The sequence below is a fragment of the Pelodiscus sinensis genome, chromosome 15 (assembly GCF_049634645.1).
Source record: "Pelodiscus sinensis isolate JC-2024 chromosome 15, ASM4963464v1, whole genome shotgun sequence".
NCBI lineage: Eukaryota > Metazoa > Chordata > Testudines > Trionychidae > Pelodiscus > Pelodiscus sinensis.
The window spans coordinates 32897759-32920068 of record NC_134725.1 but is presented as its reverse complement, the minus strand read 5'-3'; the positions used below and the strand labels follow the sequence as shown (position 1 = coordinate 32920068).

The following is a 22310-nucleotide window of genomic DNA, read 5'->3' as shown; positions in this document are numbered from 1 at the left end:
TGGAAACAGACCTTTGACAGAAGAAGGATAATGAGAAAAAGCAAAGAATTGCAAAGAAGATAGTTGATGTCTTTGAAATATTTCTTTTCTAATGAAAACTTAAACTGCACCGTCAGGTTGGGAAAAGGCTGAAGCAATACATTATTATTGTTGGAAACATTATGGAGAGATTTGTAAAAGCTCCATGTTAAAACTCTATTATCCTTTGTTCTTTAATGCCCCCTGGTGGATTTGTTACTGCTAGATACATTTAATTTGTTACTGGATTGCTGAAATCAGGAAGTGTGGATCCCAGTGCTGATCCCTGGATTTGAGTAAGGACCTTTGGATAGCAATTCCAGGACCCACAGTAGAACACTCCTTGATCCCCCACTGATGTACAAGCCACACACATGTGGACATGGTCTGCCTAATGTTTGGGTGGTGCTGCCTCTGGGAGAGAATTTGGATCTAGGAACAGTTGTGGGATGCAGGTTCTGGGAGGGAATTTTGTGTGCCAGCTCTGGGCTGGGTTTAGGTGATTTGGGTGCAAGAGGGGATATAACGTGAGGATTCTGGGACATAGATGGCAAGTTACGTGTGTTTCTGGCTTGGGACTGGGCTCCATCAAGACTTGCTGTCTGCCTGTGCTACCTGACCTGTGCCTCTCCTGGCCCCCTGCCACCTCATGTACACCCCCTGCACCTCCCTCCGGCCCCTCCTGCTCCTCCCTGGTGATTTAAAATGCCTGGAGCGCTTGCCAGTGAAGTTATAACAGCTTCTGGCTGCTTTCTCACCCCAGCTGTCGACATGTCACTCACCCCCTATGGCTGGGAGGAGGGGGGACAAGAATGCACCTGCCAACAGCTGGGGTAAACAAGCAGCTGAAGCCGTTCTAATCCCACTGTCCTGACAGTGGTGGCAGTGGCAGGACAACGGGGTGTTTTAAGTTATCCAGGGGCAGCAGGTGGAGTTGGGGGAATCCACAGAACAGCAGGGGGGCTGAAAGAGGGTGCAGGGGCAGAAGCTGTTAAGCTGGCTCCCCTACATACTGACTCCCACCTGCTGCCCTGTGCTGCTGCCTCTGTATCAGAGCAAGCAGCATGGGACCGCACGCCGCTCCCCAGGAATGATGCACACAGGAAGCCAGCTTTTAAGCCAGTTTCCTACATATACCAGGAGCCTGCGTGTAGCCATGAATGTTAACTGACAAGCCTAAACTCATCAATTAATTGTTTATATTTTTGCATCTCTAATATATGTAGTCCCCTCATGACTATCTCCCTCTCATAAATTGTTATAACATATCGTGAAGAAACACAGAAACTATGTCTACTCTGCAAGGCTTTTGGGGAAAAAACTGCCGTTTTTGTGCAAAAACTTGTGGAGTGTCTACACCTCAAATGTGCTTTTGTGCAAGTACATCAGCAGAACAGAGGGCTTTTGCCGGCGTAGGTAAACCTCCTTCTATGAGGCATAACTCCCTTTTGCACTACAGTTATTGTGCAAAAAGGCAAGTGTGGATGCTCAAGAGGGCTTTCTTGCACAAGAGCGTCTATGCAGTGTGGACACTCTCTTCTGCAAAAGCACATCACTTTTGAATGCGCTTTGAGGTATGGATGTGCTCTTGCGCAAGAAGTTATTGCACAAACACTCTTGCACAAAAGGCTTCTTGCGCAAGAAGCCTGCAGTGTAGACGTAACCAGAGTAGAGGTACAGGTAGAGGAGAGTTTTGCTGAATGACTTGGAGCTCATTCAGAGGTCTTTGGAGCCTTTCTCTGGAATTAATGTAGGAAATATCATTCACAAAATGTGCTTTGTAGAAGTATTTTCTGCACCAAGGGAAGCACCTGCAATTAGTAGTAGTGTCATAAAGTGCAGCTCTTCCCCTGGCAGTTGTGAATAACAGTTTGCCTACTGTTTCCCTGTTGAAAGTGTGTATTATCAACAGGCAGTGTTTAGGATAGGGGTGGGCAATAATTTTTAAAGGGGGACCACTTCAAAATTTCAACTGGTGCTGACTGTGGTGATGCTCTTCAGGTGGGCATGACTCTGGCAAAAGGGGTGGGGCAAGGAGAATTCTTGTGTTCCCCTGCCCATAGACCTGGGAATAGGGTAGCACATGAAGTCTTTGCCCCCCACCCCTGGTGCCTAGAGAGAATTAAAACAGTGGCTTGTCAGGCCTGTCAGGCCCTGGGAATGTGGGGAGTGTGCAAAGTCTCTTGCCCCCTGCCCTGCCAGAGGCACACAGCAGCTAGAGAGAACCATGGGTGGTTTTAAAACATCCACTGGTTCCCTATGATGCCATGTGCCTCTGGCTTTGCACACTCTCCTACCCCAAGACCAATCAGGGCCTGGGGGCAGGGGAGTGCCCCCAAGTCTCTTGTCTCTTGCTTCTGCCCTGCTAGGTGTGTGAGGTGGCTAGAGACAACCTCCAGCTGGAAGAGACTTTTTGCACTCCCCTGTCCCCAGGTCTCAATTGGCCTGGTGTTGGGGGAGTGGTTGCAAGATGGATCCCCCTGCTTGGCAGGCTGGATCAGGGAGTAAGAGAAAGTTTTTAAAGCATGATAGCATTTCCTCTCTCTGCACTTCATCTTCCCCACCTGTATGTAATGGGAATAAAGATACCTATTTGAGAGTAGTATTATATTTAATTTATTCATGTTTGTGCAGTGTGCCTTTTGGCTGCTGTTTGTCCATGTTTGTTTTAGAGTCCCTGTAATATGGATTATACCAGCACTGTGGATCAGAAAAACCACAACAGATTATCTGTGTCCATAACATCATCCGTGACTCCCATTTTTGTTTTCTGGTTCACATTTCTACAGCTAAACTCTTTTCTCTCTTTTTTTGTTTTTTTTGTTTTCTGTTGTTGCTCATGGGTGGTAAAGAGCTTGTTCCTCAGTTACTCTCCCCACTCCTCAGAGGATTAGCTTTTATTCTATGAATAAGCAGTTTCACATGTACAAGAGATATTTTTTTCTATGAAGTAAAATGCCTTCCCGTGCAGCCTCAGCATCACGGTAGCTCTTTGCTTCTGAATCAATGCCAAGCCTGCTGCAGGAAAAAACCCAACCCTTCCTTTTAACACAGTAACACACAGGCTTGCCCAGACATAGATATTATGGGCAATTTTCCAGGAGCCTCAGAGGCTATATAATGTACTAAATTGCAGGCAGCTTCCCCAATAGGTAATAGAATCTATGATCTTTGCAGACTACAGTTCCCAGCATGCAGTGCTCTACGTGGAGCTGAGTGGTGTGATGAAGCAGTCCACACGTGTGCAGCCCACTCTGCCTTATTAATTATGGGTACATCTACACAATAGTTCAATACCCGCAGTTGGCTTGCAGCAGCCGAATCAGGTTTGTAGGGCTTGGGCTTCAGGGCTGTAAAATTGCTCTGTTGATAATAGGGCTTGGGTTGGATCCTGAACTCTGAAATTCTCTCCGCAGGCAGGGTTCCAGAGCCCAAACATTTACACTGCAGCTTTTAGTTCCACAGCCTGAGCCCTGTGAGTTTGAGTTAATTAACCTAGCCTAGCCATGGCCATTGTGCAGACCTTTTATTCCAGTGTAGATGTCCCTTATTAGGGTGGTTATGGCCCACACTGTAGAGCATTATGGTCTGCAATTGTCTAGCAGGCTGGACTTTGGGTGCCCGTGCCTTAACTTGTGCTAGCTAATACCTGAGAGTTGGCTAATTTCTAGGGACTTGAATGGCACTGGAGAATCTGTAACAGTGACATGGTGTTTTGTGGACTGTGGAGATGATCAGGGTTAGGATCATAGAACCATAGTGGTGGAAGAGACGTCAGGGGGTGATCAAGTCCAGCCCCCTGCCCAAGGCAGGACCATTCCCAACTAAATCAACCCAGCCAGGGTTGTCAAGCTGAGGTCTAGGTTGTCAAGCCGAGACTTAAAAACCTCTAGGGATGGAGATTCCACCACCTCCCTAGGTAACCCATTCCAGTGCTTCACTACCCTTCTAGGGAAAGTTTTTTCTTATGTCCAACCTAGATCTCTCCCATTGTAACTTGAGACCATTGCTCCTTGTTCTGACATACGTCACTACTGAGAACTGCTTTTCTGCATCCTCTTTGGAAGCTCCCTTCAGGAAATTGAAGTCTGCTATCAAATCCCCCCTCACTCTTTTCTTCTGCAGACTAAACAAACCCAAATCCCTCAGTCTCTCCTCATAGGTCATGCGTGCCAGCTCCCTAACCATTTTGGTTGCCCTCTGCTGGACCCTCTCCAACGCGTCCACTTCCTTTCTATAGTGGGGGGCCCAGAACTGGACACAATACTCCAGGGCAGTGTCTACATTGCACCCCTTTTCCGGAAAAGGGATGCAGATTAGACCAGTCGGAATTGCAAATCCGCGGGGGATTTAAATATCCCCCGCGACATTTGCATTTACATGGCTGCCGCTTTTTTCCGGCTTGGGGATAAGCCGGAGAAAAGCGCCAGTCTAGACGCGATTCTCCGGAAAATAAACCCTTTTCCAGAGGATTTCTTATTCCTACTTTCAAGTAGGAATAAAAGATCCTCCGGAAAAGGGTTTATTTTCCGGAGAATCGCGTCTAGACTGGCGCTTTTCTCCGGCTTATCCCCAAGCCGGAAAAAAGCGGCAGCCATGTAAATGCAAATGTCGCGGGGGATATTTAAATCCCGGGCGGATTTGCAATTGTGATGTGTCTCATTAGCATCCCTTTTCCGGAAAAGGATGCCAATGTAGACACAGCCCAAGTGTGGCCTCACCAGAGCCAAATAAAGGGGAATAATCACTTCTCTGGACCTGCTAACAGTGCTCCACATAATGCACCCTAATATGCCATTCACCTTCTTGGCTACAAGGGCACACTGTTGACTCATATCCAGTTTCTCATCCACTGTAATCCCCAGGTCCTTTTTTGCAGATCGGCTATTTAGCCATTCAGTCCCCAGCCTGTAACAATGCTTGGGATTCTTCCATCCCCAGTTCAGACTCTGCACTTGTCCTTGTTGAACCTCATCAGATTTCTTCTGGCCCAATCCTCTAATCCCATAGTCACCAACAGGTTGATCACGATCGACTGGTCGATCACGAGGCCTCAACCAGTCGATCGCAAGGCGTCCTGTCTGCCCCACCCCCATTTCCCTCCCACCCCCGACAAGCTCCACTACCTACCTCAAGTGAAAATGGAGGTAGTGTAGGCTTCCCGGGGATGGACAGAAGTGCTGCAGCTTAGCGCCACTTCCAGCGATTTCGGAAGTAGTGCTAGCTGCTCTGCCGGGTGTACAGCGGGAGGGAGCATCGGCTCCCTGCACCACACAGGAGGAGTGAGTCAGCCCCAGGGGAGGCGCGCGTACGCAGGGCGGTCGGCCCTGGGGCAGGCGTGTGTGGGGCTTCTCTGCGCCAGGGGGTCGGCCTCGGGGCAGGCATGTGCAGGGTTTTCCGACCCCAGGGTAGGCGCACGCGGGGTTTTCCTGCAGCGGGGGGGTCGGTCCTGGGGCAGGCACGCGCTGGTTTCCCTCTGGGGTGGGAGGGAATTCTGGGAGGAGGCAGATGCAGCGGACTTTCTGCCTCCACTGGCACCCCACTCCCCAGCCCCCACTCCTCAGCCACAGAACTCTGTCCCCACTCCCTGGTCCCCAGCCACAGAACTCTGTCCCCACTCCTCTCCCCACTCCCTGAATGCTGTCCCTATTCCCCTGTCCCCAGCCACAGAATTCTGTTCCCACTCTCCTGGCCCCAGCGACAGAGCTCTGTCCCTATTCCTGTGCCCACTGGCACCCTGTCCCTAGCTGCAGAAACCTGTCCTCAGCTGCACTCTGTCCCCTGCTGCAGAAGCCTGTCCTCTGCCCTCCCAGCACCCTGTTCTCTCTTCCCTGCCCCCCGCCGCAGAACTCTGTCCCCACAAAATGTATAAGTATAAATGCTTCATTTTAAATTTAAATAGCATGAATAAAAAACAGACCATTTATTTCATAACTGTAAATACGTGGTTTTAATTTTATACATCGCATAAGTTAAAAATAAACTGTTTATCAGAGTGTGTAAGTAAAGGCTGGGGATAGCAAGTGATGGACAGGAGGAGAATGGAAGGGGCGGGGCGGAAGATATTCACCTGTTCGGAGGTTTAAAAAGTGATCTTTGGTGTAAAAAGGTTGGAGACCACTGCTCTAATCTGTCTAGGTCACTCTGGACCCTATCACTGCCCTCCAGTGTATCTACCTCTCCTCTTAGCATAGTGTCATCTGTGAACTTGATGAGGGTGCAGTCCATCCCCTCATCTAGGTCATTAATAAGAATGTTGAACAAAACTGATCCCAGAATAGATCCTTGGGGTACTCCTTTAGAAACCGACTGCCAACCTGACATCAAGCCGTTGATCAGTACCCATTGGGCCTGAGAGTCTAGCCAGCGTTCTACAGTCCATTTATCTAATCCATACTCCTTAACTTGCTGGCAAGAATATTGTGGGAGACCGTATCAAAAGCTTTGCTAAACTCAAGGTATATCACACCCACTGACTTTCTCATATCCACAGAGCCAGTTACCTCATCATAGAAGCTAATCAGATTGGTCAGGCATGACTTGTCCTTTGTGAATCCATGTGGACTATTCCTGATCGCTTTCCCCTCTTCCAAGTGCCTCAAAATGGATTTCTTGAGGATCCCTTCCATGATTTTTCCGGGGACTGAAGTAAGGCTGACTGGACTGTAGTTCCCTGGATTGTCCTTCTTCCCTTTTTTAAAGATGGGCACTACCATTTGCCTTTTTCCAATCATCTGGGATCTCTCCCAATATCCACGAGTTTTCAAAGATAATGGCCAAAGGCTCCGCAATGACATTTGCCAACTCCCTCGGTACCCTCGGATGCATTAAATCCAGACGCATGGATTTGTGTATGTCCAGCTTTTCTAAATAGTTCCTAACTTGTTCTTTCCCTACCAGGGGCTAGCCATCTCCTTCCCATACTGCGTAGCCTAGTGCATTTGTCTGGGAGCTGACCTTATCTGTGAAGACAGAGGCAAAGAAAGCATCGAGTACTTCAGCTTTTCCCACATCATCTGTCACTAGTTTACCTCCCTCATTCAGTAAGGGCTCCACACCCTCTCTGATCACCCTCTTATTGCTAACATGCCTGTAGAAACCTTTCTTGTTACCCTTCACATCCCTTGCTAGCTGCAATTCCAATTGCACTTTTGCCTTCCTGATAACTCCCCTGCATTCTCGAGCAATATACAGGCAGTCCCCGGGTTACGTACAAGATAGGGACTGGAGGTTTGTTCTTAAGTTGAATTTGTATGTAAGTCGGAACTGGTACATATTGTAGGGGAAACTCTAGCCAAACATTTCTCCAGAGATCAGTTTTATTCTCCCACACCTCACTCCTTCAGTCCTTTATTCTCAAGCTGAGGTGTCTGCTTAGAAAAGCCGCTCTGCGTCTCCCTGGTCTGCTGGGGGCGCGGGGGAGGGGGGACGCTAGCTTCGCGTCTCCCTGGTCTGCTGGGGGAAAGCAGCTAGTGTGGGGTTGCCTCACCCCATTTGTAAGTCGGATCCATGTAACCCGGGGACTGCCTGTATTTATACTCCTCCCTAGTCATCTGTCCAAGTTTCCACTTCTTGTAAGCTCCCTTTTTGTGTTTAAGCTCACAAACAATGTCACGGTAAGCCAATGTGGCCGCCTACCATATTTGCTTTTCTTGCTGAGCATTGGAATGATTGGGATGAAGTAAATCCTGTCTTGACCTGCTACTTCACACCTGGAATCTGTCTCTGCTGCTTTCCAGCACAGTTGACCTGTCTCCCCTTGCTATTGATTTCTAACTCCCTTCCCTTTCCTCTAAACAGTAACCAGTGGTGGAATTTTTTACCGGTTATATGTTGATCACTAAAATGTAAATGGGGAGGGAGGGGGGCAGGTGGAAGCCGGTGGTTACAAGGAGCAGCAGTGAGTGGGCAGGAAGCTCCACAGGAGCCAGCACATGCAGAGATCCAGCTTATAAGGTGGCTTTCCAAGGGTACCAGCTTCCCCCACCTACCTCTGCTAATACAGAGGCAGCAAGGGGAGGGTATGTGTATCCATTAGGATTAACCAATTAGCCCAGACTTATTGGTTGATCATGTAAGTGGGTACATACTAACATCTCTAGTCTTATCATGAGGTAGGAGTTAGAATAGACATGAAGCCCAAGCAGCGAGCAGGTATGGGGAGCATGATGTCACTAGCCCATATAGGGGAGGGTGCAGTGTTCTTGCACGCTGTGGTGATTTGGGGGAGGGAGGCGGGACTCCATTCAGGGAAGGAGGTGGATAGGTATTAAAGAATGTATTCTTACTCTCCATATCTCAGTTCAGAATGGTGAACATTTGGATTCTGATCTTGACTGTTTAGACAGTTGATCTAAAAATAGCTGAGCCATCCTGAGAGTACTTTTCTTTTGGCCTGGGCCTGGCATTACTATCAAAGTTACAAACAGTCCCAGGAGAGTTAGCTCCTCAGTCCACATTATCATTCCTGATACAGCTCAGAGACATAGCCTTTTCCTTAAGGGCTGCCAGACTCCATTAGGGATATTCAGGGCTAGTCGACTATCCGATAAGCAAATGCTTATTGGATAGTCAGTGGACTAGTCAATTCCCTCCCCCATCTTGCTGCCTCTATCAGATAAAGGCAGCTAAGGGGGGGGGGGGGAGGGAGAGAGAGGGTACTTGGAAGTGGTAGTGCTGCACAGCTGATCCCAGCATCAGCTGTGCCCTGCTGCCACTTTGAAACGCCGAAGTGGTGTTCAAAGGGGCAGCACCTCGCATCTGAGCCCAGGATCAGCTGCGCAGTGCTGCACGTGTGGAGCCCATGCTTAGCTAGGAACTCCCCAGCAGATCTTGGGCACCTGTGTGGCGATTTCCGTGGAATCCAGAATAAGCTGGGGAGTCCCCAGTTTACCCCGGGTTCTGGGAAGATGCTGTGCGGAACCTGGGATCAGTTGGGGAGTCCCCAGCTGACTGCACGTTCTGTGGAAATGCCATGCTGAGGGACTCTTGTGCATTTCAAAGCTAGCATCCACCCGCCCGTGCAGCTTTTGGGAAGTTTTGCCAATGTAGTCATGGGACAGAAGAGAATTGTGCAAGGATGACTGGGTGCAAAGGCTCCACTTTGCAAAGTTCAGCTTTCTCTGTCCTGTGATGTCATGTATATTCCATAGTTTTAATGCCTTTAAAAAAAAAGTCAACAAATCTCATTGGCCTGTCCACTATCTCTAAAAGAAGCATAAAACCTAGACAGCATTATACTATTGTCATAACCACAACTGGTTAAACGATTAACTCTAACATCCCTAGCTGCTGTTGTGTGTATTCACAAGGAGTGTTTGTGTCAAGTGCACAGGATGGTTTACCCTGAAGAGGCATCCATATGTGTAATCTGTCTGATCCTCTGGTATTTGTAAAACTGCAAGAATCACCAAATCAATGGGAAATATGATGATTTCTTAGAAGACAGATTGCTGTGGAACATAAAGAAGACCTGTTTAGGATTGTTGGTGACATTGATGGAGCAACTGCAGATGATGGAGTGATGTTTCTGGATCCAAGAAATGTACACTAACTGTCAGGAATGTGTCATAATGGGATAATAAGCAGTGGATACAGAACTTTCAGATGTTCATGGCCATATTCTTGGATCTGTGTGCGCAGAGCTTTACTCAATCCTGGGACACCAAAATGAGAGCTGTGTTCACAATATGGAGAAGTGAAAGGCGATTGCAAGATGAATCCTGAACTGTGGTGGAGCGATAGATGACATGCATGTTCTTGTTTTGTCACAGTTGTTCTGTGCCACAGATTACAGCAACAAGAAGAGCTATTTTTCTATGAGTATGCAAGCTTTGATGGATCAATTCACAAGAGATCTTTATTGACATCAGTGTTGGCTGGTCAGGGAAGATTCATGATGCTCACATCTTTAAGAACACCAGACTGTTCAGAAAACTGCAAGCAGGGACTTTTTCCCAACAGGAAACTATTAGTATTAGTGATGCTGAAGTGCCAATAGTGATTCTGGGAGACACAGTCTACATCTAGTCCCTCTGGGTCATGAAGCCATACTCTAGCCATCTCAACAGTCCAAAGAAAGATTTAACTATCAGCTCAACAGGTGCAGAATGGCACTTAAATGTGCGTTTAGTAGATTGACGGAACACTGGCCTTGTTTATACACAAGATAGGATCTCAGTGTAAAACATCCAAAATGGTTATAGCTGCCAGATATGTGCTACATGAACTCTGTGAAGCAAAAGGGGAAAAGTTGCTGCTAGGATGGAAGTGGATCGGCTGTCTGCTTAGTTTGAACAGGCAGAATAAGGACTATTAGAATTACTATGCAGCTCAGGGAGACTTTGTAAGGGCACTTTAACAGTGAGTCACAGAAATGCATGGTGGTGTGCCATGCTTTTCCTAGCCTTGTTGTTCTGGAGCCTGTTAGGAATTGTATGTTGATCGGTTGTGTGTATTAGGGATGTTAATGGTTAACATTAAATTAACTTAACTTAAACGTGTGAGGCTTACCAGTTATAGTTAACCAGTGTGGAGTAGCTCCTGTCCATGGCAAGTGGAGAGGGGCCACTTTAGCCCAGCCGGTTAGCTAATTAAATGTTTAACTGGTTCACTAGTTAAACTGGATTTTACATCCCTAATATATATGACTGTAATACTGTTAATGCACTTATTTTGCAGTGCCTGCTGTACATTTATAATTATTACACTGGGTTTGCCACTGATCCTGTGAATGGTAGCAAACTGTATAGTAGCAAGTAAGTGGATGCTTTCAGAATTGCTAGGCACTTTATAGCATATGTTGTAAACTAATAAAGATTAATTATTTTCAGATAATAAAATTGTATTCAGTAATAAAACCAATTAAAACAAAAATATATATAAATATGTTAAAAGCAAATAGATTAAAAAACTTAAAAAATTAATGGAAGAAAACCCAACATAACAAGGAGAAAGAACATCCATGTCCATTTTACCCATGCATACTGCAACTATAGCTTTCAAGGTCAGTATATCTGAAGTTGTCATTGCCCATAATGTCCCCTGGCGTGAAGAAGTAGGAATGTGAGGATGCAGCCCCCAGTGCCACATGGCATGTAGAGTATGCTGTAAGGAAGTGGTGTAATTTAAGTTTTCTATGGATTGGATAAGTAGGGAAGCCAAAGATTGTTGACCATATTGATTCATAAGAGTTTGCAGCTTGAAATTATTAACTGTGATTTGTAACTTATCCTTTAAATCAGCTTCTGTACCTAATGATAGCTAATGTAATGCCAATATTTAAAAAAGGCTCTAGAGCAAGGTTCTCTCAAAGGCGCACATCTATATGGGTGCACACCAAGAATTTGAGGCCCGCCTACCCTCCTCAGCAGGGCCATGTAGAGGCTGCCCAGCTTCTCTGGGGCAGCGGGTGTGGAGTGGCTATCCCACCTCAGGAGCATCTGGGTAGCCAGCACACGTCCCTAACCTTAACTTTAGCCCTTCCCCAGAGCTGGAGCTGTGGCCAAGGCGGGCCTTGTGGAGGGTGCTGCTCTGATGGCTGGAGCCTGGGCTTGAGCCGCCATATGTTGGGTGGCAGTAACAGTTCCAGCGGCTGGGCCCAGGTCTAAACCACTGCATGGTGGGCAGATGGGGAACTGAGGCACAAAAACATAAAATGATTTGGTCAAAATCACACAGGAACTCTGTGATGGAACAGAGATATGAAACTTAGTATTCCAAGTCTTTGGCTGGTGCTGTCTGCAACAATGTGGGATGATTTGGGTTTATATAGCCTGTTGCCAACCTCACAGTGATTCTCTAGGAACCTCATGTTGTGGTTTCCCTGGACTTATGAATTCAAAATAAAGCACAAGAAATATTCTTGAAGTGTTCTGTGTATTTGCAGGAAGCCGTCGGATTGTGGATGTGATGGATGTGAACACACAAAAAGGCATTGAGATGAGCATGTCTCAGTTTGTGAGATACTATGAAACACCAGAGGCTGAACGTAAAAAGCTCTACAATGTCATCAGCTTGGAGTTCAGTCACACAAAGCTGGAGAACATTGTCAAGCGCCCCAATGTGGTAAGGGTCCTGGTATTTTTTTTGTTTATTTCTAGCCTCTTCATAGTCACCTACCTGCTCTATAGAACTGCATGCTCTATACCGATAAGACAAAATCCAACAGCTGTGGTGCAGGGCCTGACATGGGGAAATGCTCAAATACTGGAAGTTCCATTAACTCCAGTGCTTAGGACATTTGGCTTTGTCCTGGCAAGTTGCTTCTGTTATTGACAGCAACACTGAAGCCTGGAGAAGAGTGTGGGCTTCAGAGGCTGAACTCCTGGCCCAAATGCAATTTCAAAACACTGTTTATACTGCCTAACCCAAGTCTGTCAACCCATCCTGAGAGGATTACTCCAAAATGTTGTGTAAACATGCCATAATTGACACTAAAATTACAGAATTAATTTGCTGGAAGTTAAGGATTATGTGAATGTTCTAGCATGCTCTCTCCGCACATAAAACAGAGGCTGTGGGTTCATACTGCAAATCAAGCGAATGCCCTTGCTAGCAATAGTTGGATGTAGGAGTTGTATCAGGACCTCATCTATCTGTGTACACCAATTCTGTATCACAGGAGTGGGCAATAATTTTTGACTGGGGGTCACTTCAGAAATGTTTTCAGTGGCCCCAGGCTACCCAGGAAGAGGTGGGGCCTCAAGCAGAAGGGTTGGGGCCAGGACATTTCCGGGCTTCCCTACCCACAGACCCTGATTGGTCTGGGGATGGGGGAGTGTGCAAAGTCTTTGCCCCTTCCAGAGAGACCCCACCAGCTGCTCTCAACAGCTGTCGGTTCTCTCTAGGCGCCCCTGCCCCTGATGGTGGGAGGAGACTTCACGTGCTCCTCCCTGCTTCTCCCAGGTCAATCAGGGCCTGGGGAGGGGGAGCATGTGAAGTCTCTCACTCCCTGCTCCCACCCTGCAAGGGAGCACTGCACTTAGAGTTAAAAACCAGCTGAGCAGCAGCTGGTGTTTGACTTACAGTGCTGAGCCCCTTGCAGGGTGGGAGGAGACTTTATGTACTCTCTCTGCCCCCAAACACTGATTGGTTGCGGGCTGGATCAAGTCGCTTGGCGGGCATTATCCGGCCCGTGGAGGCCCTTTTGCCCACTCCTATGGTATCACACATGGCCATGGTATTCATGAATTTGGTATATTTGCTATTTCTATGGGCTGCATTATCTTCCATTGGCTCCCTCTGAGGGTTGTGTATGCTATCTATAGTATCTGGTAGAGATGGGAAGTTCACTAGCACATTCAATTCTTGCAAAATTGGGTGTTGGGACTGCCTCTTTATTGGGAAGCTAGCCCTTCAGATCACACCATTGTAGAAGTTCTCTAGGGACACAGAGGCAGAGGGCTGGTTGGAACCAGTAGCATCCTTGCTGGTCCTTTGAAATGACCCTTTGATAAGGATGCTGAGTACAGTACTAACCTTGACTGGGATTGAGGGGACCTGGCTTCTCTGTGTTGGTCTCTCTAGCTTCCCTTACAGCAGCTCATCACCGAAGTGCTGAATGGCTCTAGAGGTGAATCTGTACTATTTTATGTCCCATGCCTCAATTAGATCTTGCAAAGACCTCTGATGCTTATTAATCCTCTTAGGCAGGTTAGAATGAGACTTTTAAAATTTCAAATTATTTTACATATTGCCTCTTTTGTAGTTGTATTCTGCTACACTGTGGTCAAACGTTATGCTACAACCTTGGCCTGGTGCTTGACCCTCTTTTGTCATTTTTCAAAACCTGGTTTGTGTGCCCTACCCATTTACTAGAGGTTAAATGGCCCAATGGATCATTACAGTTATCTAGTATGACCTTCTGCATAACACAGGTCAGAGAACAATGAACCATAGATTTATCCCTGCTTAACATGCCGTGCTGGGATTTGAACCCATTCTGTGTTGCACCCAGAGTAGCAATTATCTAAGTAGTCTACAAAGCTATTTTCATTTCTCTTCATATCCTCTTCCTTCATCTGTACCCACTTCACTCTTGCTCGCTGAATGGTTGGCTCCCAATATTTGCTCCTGCCCATGCTTTTGAAAATATTTGGCTTTTAGATAAGAAATTTGAAGAATTCTGTAGCCAAGTTATATCCAAGGAAATATTTGGTAGGCAGCAGTGTAATTGCTCACATTGGAATTTGGCCAGATCACCAGGATAATGTTCCTTGAAAACACACTATTAGAATAATTCCATTTTTGTAAGTTGTGGTTTTGACATCCATTATTGTAGTTTCTAGGATACAGTCTATGCATATGCAATTGAATATCATCCCTGTTGTGATCCCACACCAGCAATGACCCAATCCCGTAAGTGCACTCCGGTGCTATTGAGTCAGAATCATTAATTCAGTGGCAAAACTCTTTGAATTGAATGTTTGTAGGATTGAGTGGGGAGTTATGAATGCTCAACCTCTCACAGTTTGGGTTTTTGATCAAAACAGTGACAATTTTAAGGGAAATGTGACCACTCTGAGAATGTGCAAACTGACAGTCTACCATTGTTTCCAATCATTGTTCCATTTCTGACTGCTGCCATTACATCCCACAACATGTTTACTGACTAATTCTTGTTTCTGGGGATTTTAGGTGGACTTAGTTGATTGGGTGGATAATATGTGGCCACAGCATTTGAAGGAGAGGCAGACAGATGCCACGAATGCTCTTTCGGAGATGAAGTACCCAAAAGTGAAAAAGTAAGTTTATTTTAGTTTCTAAAAAGTTCTCATCTTGATCTCCCTGGTTAATTCCTGTTTGATCTCACATGCTTATAGCTAAGGAAGTATTGATTTCGTCAGTGAGTAAGGAGGAATCCTAGCTTGACTATTCTGCTTGACTTGTGTAATATTAGTTGACTTCTTCAGTTTTTAAGGAGGTTGATTTTGCATTTTAGAACTTTATAATGGATATTTCATGTTCTTAATGCTTGTTATTGATTTTATAACTATGGATACATTCTGTCCTTCATTCTAAAATACTACATCAAATGCTCAATGTAAAATTTAGGATTTACTAAATGTAAATAATAAAACTTTGAATTTTTCCTTTAGTTTTAGACATTAGTAGCCACTTGTCCAGCTCTGAGAAATGGCAGGCTAGCTCTGATCTGGAATACTGGTTTGTATGGGTAAAAGAACTGTGGTAATAAATCACTTCTTAGGACAGCAAACAGTTCAGAAGGAAGATTTGAGCCTTTCATCTCTAGACCAGTGGTTCTCAAAAGTGTGGTCTGTGACTGTTTTTCAGGTGGGCTGTTGGCTTGGGACCCTTCCCATGAGGTTGGAGCACCAAGACCCCACACCTTCACCCACTGCTGTACCTTTCTTCTCTCCTTCCGAGACCCTTCACCCCCACTCCACTCCTGCACCCTACCTCCCAGACAGACTCCCAGAGACCTCTTTTACCCAGCCTCCCACTATCTCCCACCCTCTGCCCGCTCCTGCACCCCACTTCCCGGTCAGATCCCGCACTCCCACTCCCTCCTGCACCCATTTTGTTATTATGGGTGGTTGGCTAGTGGTCCGTGGAAAGGTCTGCATTGAGCAGCATGGGCCATGGGCCGAAAAGTATGAGAACCATTACTTTAGACTGATGGTTCAAAACCATCCGAGATCATTAATGGCTAGAAGTTGTTACAAACTGACGGTGGCTTGGTGAAATAAGCTTATGCATCTCAATCCATTTCCTAATGGGTAGATGTCCCCATTGAAAACTCCAGCATTTCAGTTGATGCTAATTGACTTTCTTGCTGGCATTCTCAATATAGAAGCCAAGGATATAATAGGCTACAGAGACTGAACTTACTCACTTCAGAGGTCCTAGTTGAGGTATATTTGAGAAGTAGAATGGGAGAAGTTTGCATTGTCTCTGTCTGTCTTGTACCCATTATGTGAATAAGCTTACGACATTACTGCTTATTATTATATTGTCACTAAGAGGCAGGCAAATGGGGTAGGTGGTAACTAGCCAAAATGAAGTAAAATGAAGGAAGTCTCTCATGAGTGACTGGAATGAAGCTTTCACTCCAATGTTTGATAATTTACTCCAGTTTGGATGTTTTTGTTGAAGCTATTTTTCATGTAATGGTGGGGAAGAAATTATCTGGAACTTGAAAACACAGATATCAAATTTCGTAGGATTTAGTATGCTGAGCAAGACATAAGCTAGTTTTAGTAACAGAAACAGCTAATACAGCTGGTCCCTGACTTACTACCCTGTCAACTTACAACCATCCACACTTACGACCAAAGTGGTCATAAATGCGGTCCCGAGTTATGAACGGCGATCCATGCTTACGAACAGCGAGGTCGCCATGTAACTCTTTGGGATCCAGGTTACAAGCACTTAGAGTTATGGCCAAGTGTTTGGTCTGTAACTAGTTCGTAACTCGGGGACTGGCTGTAATGCTTACAGTGAATGAATATTACATTGAGCTCAACTTTTAAAATATGTTTTGTATTACTTGCCTATTTCTGTTTTATAGAGGCATGTTCTAAATGTTAAACATGATATAAGAGAGACAAGGTGGTTAAAGCAATATCTTGTATTGGATCACCTTTGGCAATACATAAAATCACTTATGAGCAAATTGTAAACTCTAGTAACTTATGTTAGGCACCTGAAGTCTCCTTTAAACATGTAATTAAATATGTCTCCATTTTTAAATGTGCCAAGCAGAGGAGACTCACATTTTATGTATTCACTTCCTAACTATACACTCAAGTTTTAAAACTGTGGTTGAGATTTTCAAATCAGTGTAAGGGGTTTAAATGCTTGTTCCATTTAAAAATGTTTTAAGTGGGAAAGTGTCTAAATCCCCTCTTTTCAGGGTGTCTGTGTTAGTTTGTATCTACAAAAACGAGGAGTAATGCATTAACCATCTGAGAGCCTTATTCATTTCTAAATTGATAGTGTTAAATTTGCAAATGAATTCCAGTTCAGATGTCTCCTATTTTAACCAGTTTTTTAAAATTCTTTTGTAGAAGGATAGCTACTTTCAAATCTGTTAAAGAAAGTCCAGAGAAGTTAAGGTGTTGAATAAAGATCTCAACTGGTTAACACATTACAAAGGCAATTTTTCCTCTCTGAATATTCACATCTCCAGACCAAATGCTATGAATGACCCATTTCCATCTGAACTTGATTAGCTTCATTAACACAAGCAACGTTTTATATATATATATATATATACACCTGCTTCTGTTATTTCCACTCCAGTTAATCTGTTGAAGAGGGTTTTACCCACAAAACCTTCTACTCTAATCAATCTGTTAGTCTCTAAGGTGCATGCCACAAGGCTCCTTGTTATAAATGGACTGCTTTTAAAATCCCAATCGTTAGCTTTACCCTCTCCTCTCTCTGCCTCTGTTTCCTCATTTGTAAAACATAATAATATTTACCTACTTTGCAGAGGAATAAATATTTGTAAAGTGTTTTAAATATAGAACAGATATTCTATAATTGCTCTTTAATGTAATGATAACATAAATCATTAGGTATCCTTCAGGTTCTGAAGATGTTTATGCATGTCCACCACAACGCTCATTTTGTTAGCATCCTGAAAAATCCAGGGATTTTAGGATTAAGGTACTTCATTTGATATACAGTCATTATTTGATGGTGAATTGACTTTCTCTGACATGGGTACAGTTTTCATTGATCACGTCCTCTTGATTTCCAAAGCTATGTTTCTTAATCTAGATGAGTACAATGGGACTTTTCCGTACAGGTTCCTGTGCTTATTGCTGACAGTAGAGATACCCAGAGAGAATTGCTGTGAATCCCAATGAAGTAGGGATGTAAATTCCCATTTAATTGGTTAACTGGTTAAAAGGGAGGTGGGCAAAGGGACAAGAGCAACCTCTACCTGTGACACGCCCACCATGGACAGTAGCTGCTCCGGCCAGGTTGGAGCACCCCTGTCTGCAATGGGCCCTGTTGGGCTGGAGCAACCCCCTGATGTGGTAGGCGGGGAGCGCTCCAGTTTTCACCAGTTAACAGGATAACCTTTCACATCCCTACTATGAAGTTGGAATCTCTATTCAAGAACTATTTATTTTTGCTATTATTTGACTTTTACTGTTTAAATTCTGTTGAGAATTACTTTGTTTGTGTTGTTGTGTTGGCTGCAAAGTAATCACTGAAGTATGTGTGATTTCAGCTGCCAGAAATAAGAACATTACCGTTGGGATCTGTATCAAGATTGGGGGATTGTTTTCTGTGAGGAAAATGCTTAATACATTTTCTCCCTTGCTTTCAAAAGACTCTGGACTAGGCCTTTATGAAATAGGGCCAATAAAGGAAGTTTCTAACTGACAAGGGTTAGGAAGAGTTATTTTATGCTTTGAGATCTTAGAGAACATATCCCCTAGTTCAGTGGTCTCCAGTCTTCTTAAACATGAGATCACTTTTTAAATTTAAGTGCAATCCAGGATCTACCTCAAACCCAAACACCTTTGCCCCACCTCCTTCCCACCCCTTCTCTGAGGCCCCACGCCTGCTCACTTCATCCTTCCTCCCCCATTCTCACTCACTTTTTATTGGGCTGAAGGACAGGGAAGGGGGATGCAGGCCAGGGCTGGCCTTAGGCCGATTTGCCTGCTTCCCCTGAATGGGGCCCTGAACCCAGAAGCGTGCCAGGCGCCATGGGTGGCGAGTTAATATTCAGAGCCGGGGGTCCTGCTCCAGCAATATGTGGAGCTGGGTCTCTTCCCTGGACTGCCTGGAGTGGGCTCTGGCCCCCACCTGCCAACCCCCCCACGCGTTCTACCACCCTGCCCCCTCTCGGCCCCGGATTGTCCCTACAGTGCACGGCTCTCAGTGCAGCTCCTCCTTACTGGCTGCTGCTGCTGCTACCTTTTTAAGAGCAAGGTAGTCTAACACCTGTCAGGAATGATCTAGAAATACTTAGTTCTGTCATGAGTGCAGGATTAGATAACCTGTTGAGGCTCTTTCCATTCCTACAGTTCTATTATTTGTTCTCTGATTAATGCAGTAATCTCAAACACTGAACTCCTCATCCCTAGCCCCAGCTCACATCAATGATTTAAATTAGTGTTTCCCAAATGGTGTACTGGGGAACCTTGGGGATCCACGAAGTGAAAATATGGGATCCGCAAGAAAATTCCATTACAGTAACATTTTACGATTAACAAATAATAATTAATATTTAAGCATTTATGAATTTTCCTGAAAACCATCTTCATTTATGTTGATCTCATGACTTTGCTTAGCATTTGTTCATTATTATCCTTACTTATTTGTGGTCTACTTTTTCAACTCCATATATAAGGGGTTCCGCAAAGTTCTTTCGAGTTTAAAAGGGTTCCATGGCCAAATAAAATTGGGAAACACTGATTTAAATGAAGAAAAACTAAAATTATTTTAATTAAGGACCCGAGCAATGCCAGGTAAATCTTCTACTACAGTGGTCTCCAACCTTTTTATACCCAAGATCTCTTTTTAATTACAGAACAAGCCAAGATCTACCACCCTGCCCCTTCCCTGAAGCCCCACCCTCTCTATTCTCCTCCTCTTCATCACTTGCTATTCCCAACCCTTATACTGCTGCTTTTTTTTCTCAATTCTTCTGTAGGAAGAAGTTTTTCCAACATTTGGCCTGTCTAGACTGGACTGAATGTCAGAAAAACCCCTTCTTTTGGAAGCCCCCTTATTCCTCGTGGAAAGAGGAATACAGGGGTGACCGAAAGATCATGTTTGCTCTTCCACAAAAAGAAGTGGAAGAACAAACACATCCCTGGATGCAGAAGAGTTTTTCTGGGATATCTCCGGAATCCTGAAAAACTCCTGCAGTCTAGCTGTACCCTCACTAGGTTGAGACAGGATGTATAGGCTCTGGGGTGGGAATGAAGGATTTGGGTGTGGGAAGGGGTGAGAGGTGCAAGTTCTGGGAGGAAATCTGGATGAAGGAGGAGGTGGATAAGGGAACGCTGGCTCGGGGAAGGGGCTCCAGGCCGAGCAGTGTTGGGGTCAGATGTAGGGTTAGGGTACTAAGCAAGCCACAAATTTCTGGATGTGAGGGTTCAGGAATTTGGGTTGGGGTAAGTGAGGGGCTCAGGGCAGGGGGTTCCAGTGTATGATAGGCTCAGATGTAGGGTCTGGGGGAAAGGGGAATGCAGGAGTGTTATGATGCTGTGGCCAGATGGGGGCTTGGCCTCAATTGGGGGTTTGTTGGCCAGGCTTCATTTTTAAATAAAATACTATGTCCAACACAAAAAGTTTCAGTATTGTCTTTATTTATGAGAAGGGCAGGGAACCTGTTTTGAGTCAGGGGTCACTGACCCATAGAAAAGTCAGTTGGGGCCATGCAAGTGAGATGCAAAAAAAAACCTTCCTCCAACCTTCCCCTCAAGCTTCACTAATGTGGCCCCAACTGTGTTGGTGGGAACAGGGGACATAGTACTGGGGAAGGGTGCCAATGGTGCTTTGGCAGGGAACAGGGTGCCAGTGGGGACAGAGTTCTGAGGCTGGGGAGTGGGGAGAGGGAACAAGAGAGTGGGGAGAGGCAACAGGGAGAGGGGAGTGGGAAGTGTGGAGAGGGTGCCAGTGGGGGGGGGGGGGAAGACAGGTTTCTGAGGCTGGGGAGAGGGAACAGGGGAGTGGGGAGAGGGAACAGAGGAGTAGGGAGAGGGAACAGGGCAGTGGGGGCAGAGAGTCCCCTGCACCCACCTCCTCCCAGGATTCTCCCCCCCTCCCAGAGGGAAGCCAACGCGTGCCTGCCCCGGGGCCAACCCCCGCTCCCGCAGCGCACGGAAGCCCCTGTGCTCGACTTGCCCCTTCTGCGGCGCAGGGAAGCTGCTGTACTCCTCCTCCAGGGCCAATGGCCCCTCCTGCAGCATGCCCAGCATGCCACAGAGCTGTGGGAGGGGAGCAGCCAGCGCACTTCTGGAACCCCTGGAAGTGGCACGAAGCTGCAGGCAGGACTTCTGTCCACCCCACGGGAAGCCAGCACTATGCTGACGGTAGGCAGTGGGGCTTCTCGGGGGTGGGAGGAAAATGAAGGGTGGGGAGGCCCAAACGCCTCGTGATCGACTGGTCGAGGCCTCGCGATAGACCAGTCAATCATAATTGACCGATTGGTGACAACGGTTCTAGTATTATATAAAGCTCATTGAACTTGCAGTACTTCAGAGCTGGTTGAAATAACCTTCAATATTTAAAAAAGATGGTAATGAAATTAAAGTTAGATATAATTGTCACATAGATAAAGATCTGAGCTGCATGTTATCAAGTACTAAAAGGCCCTCATGCCAAGGTAGATGAGGTTGGTTTGCAGCAGATTGGCCATTTGGCATATTCCCTGTTGAAGACTCCTATTTTATGTATATTTCCTTTTTTTAAAAGGACGTCTTTAGTTTTTAAAATTCAAAGGGAACCCTTTTAATATATCAAATGTAAGCTGTAGCACTGAAGTCTACAGGCAGCCTGAATTTATATCTTTGAGGATATGTTTACAAAGCAAAGAAAAACCTGAAGCTGGCCTGATCTCGGAAGTTTACACAGCAATGTAATACTCCCACAGCCCAAGTTGGATGGTATAAGCTAGCTGCAGGTTTTTCTTTGCTATTGTAGACGCCTTGAGAGGCATGAATTTCTCCTATTCCTCTGTCAGGGCTGTTCACACCAAAATCTTACGGTGTAAAAGTAAATTACTATTTCCTTACGAGTCATGGCAAACAAGAAGAGGAATAAATCATACTGTAAGTCTACGTCTACACTGCAGGCTTTTTGCACAAGAACTGTTTTGCAGAAGAGTTCTTGTGCAAAAACTCTTCCACAAGAGTGCGTTCATACTGCCATGTACTTTTGCGCAATAGATGTGCTTTTGCTCAAGAGCAGCCATGGCAGTGTGGATGCGCTCTTCCACAAGAAAGCTCTGATGGCCCTTTTAACCAAAGGGGCTTCTTGTGGAAGAAATTCATGTTGCCTGTCTACACTGGCCTCTTCTGGAAGAGCTCTTGCACAGAGGGCTTATTCCTTGTGGGGAGAGGAATAACTCTTCCAGAAGAAGCCCTGTATTCCAGTGCTATACTGTAAATTTACTTGAGTAAGAACACACATGCAGTGTAGACAGCCGGCTTGTTTTTGTGCAAGAAGAGCTGTTCTTGCGCAAGAAGTGTGCAATGTAGACACAGTCTAAGATTCACACAATCCACTGTTTGGCATCACATGTGGATGGAGTTTGGGTTGGAGACAGTGCTTGAGAAAGTACCACTACATAGTAA

The 22310-nt window shown here is 45.6% G+C and overlaps 1 protein-coding gene across 10 annotated transcripts in view; it reads left to right on the top strand.

Moving 5' to 3' along the window:
• KDM2B (lysine demethylase 2B) overlaps positions 1 to 22310 on the top strand; it is a 219159-nt gene that overhangs the window by 57489 nt on the left and 139360 nt on the right. For all 10 annotated transcript variants that reach the window (XM_075898614.1, XM_025177937.2, XM_075898620.1 and 7 more), the window contains 2 exons: positions 11906 to 12084; positions 14656 to 14762. In XM_075898614.1, coding sequence (XP_075754729.1) covers positions 11906 to 12084; positions 14656 to 14762 — 286 coding nt within the window. The remainder of the gene's footprint in view (positions 1 to 11905; positions 12085 to 14655; positions 14763 to 22310) is intronic.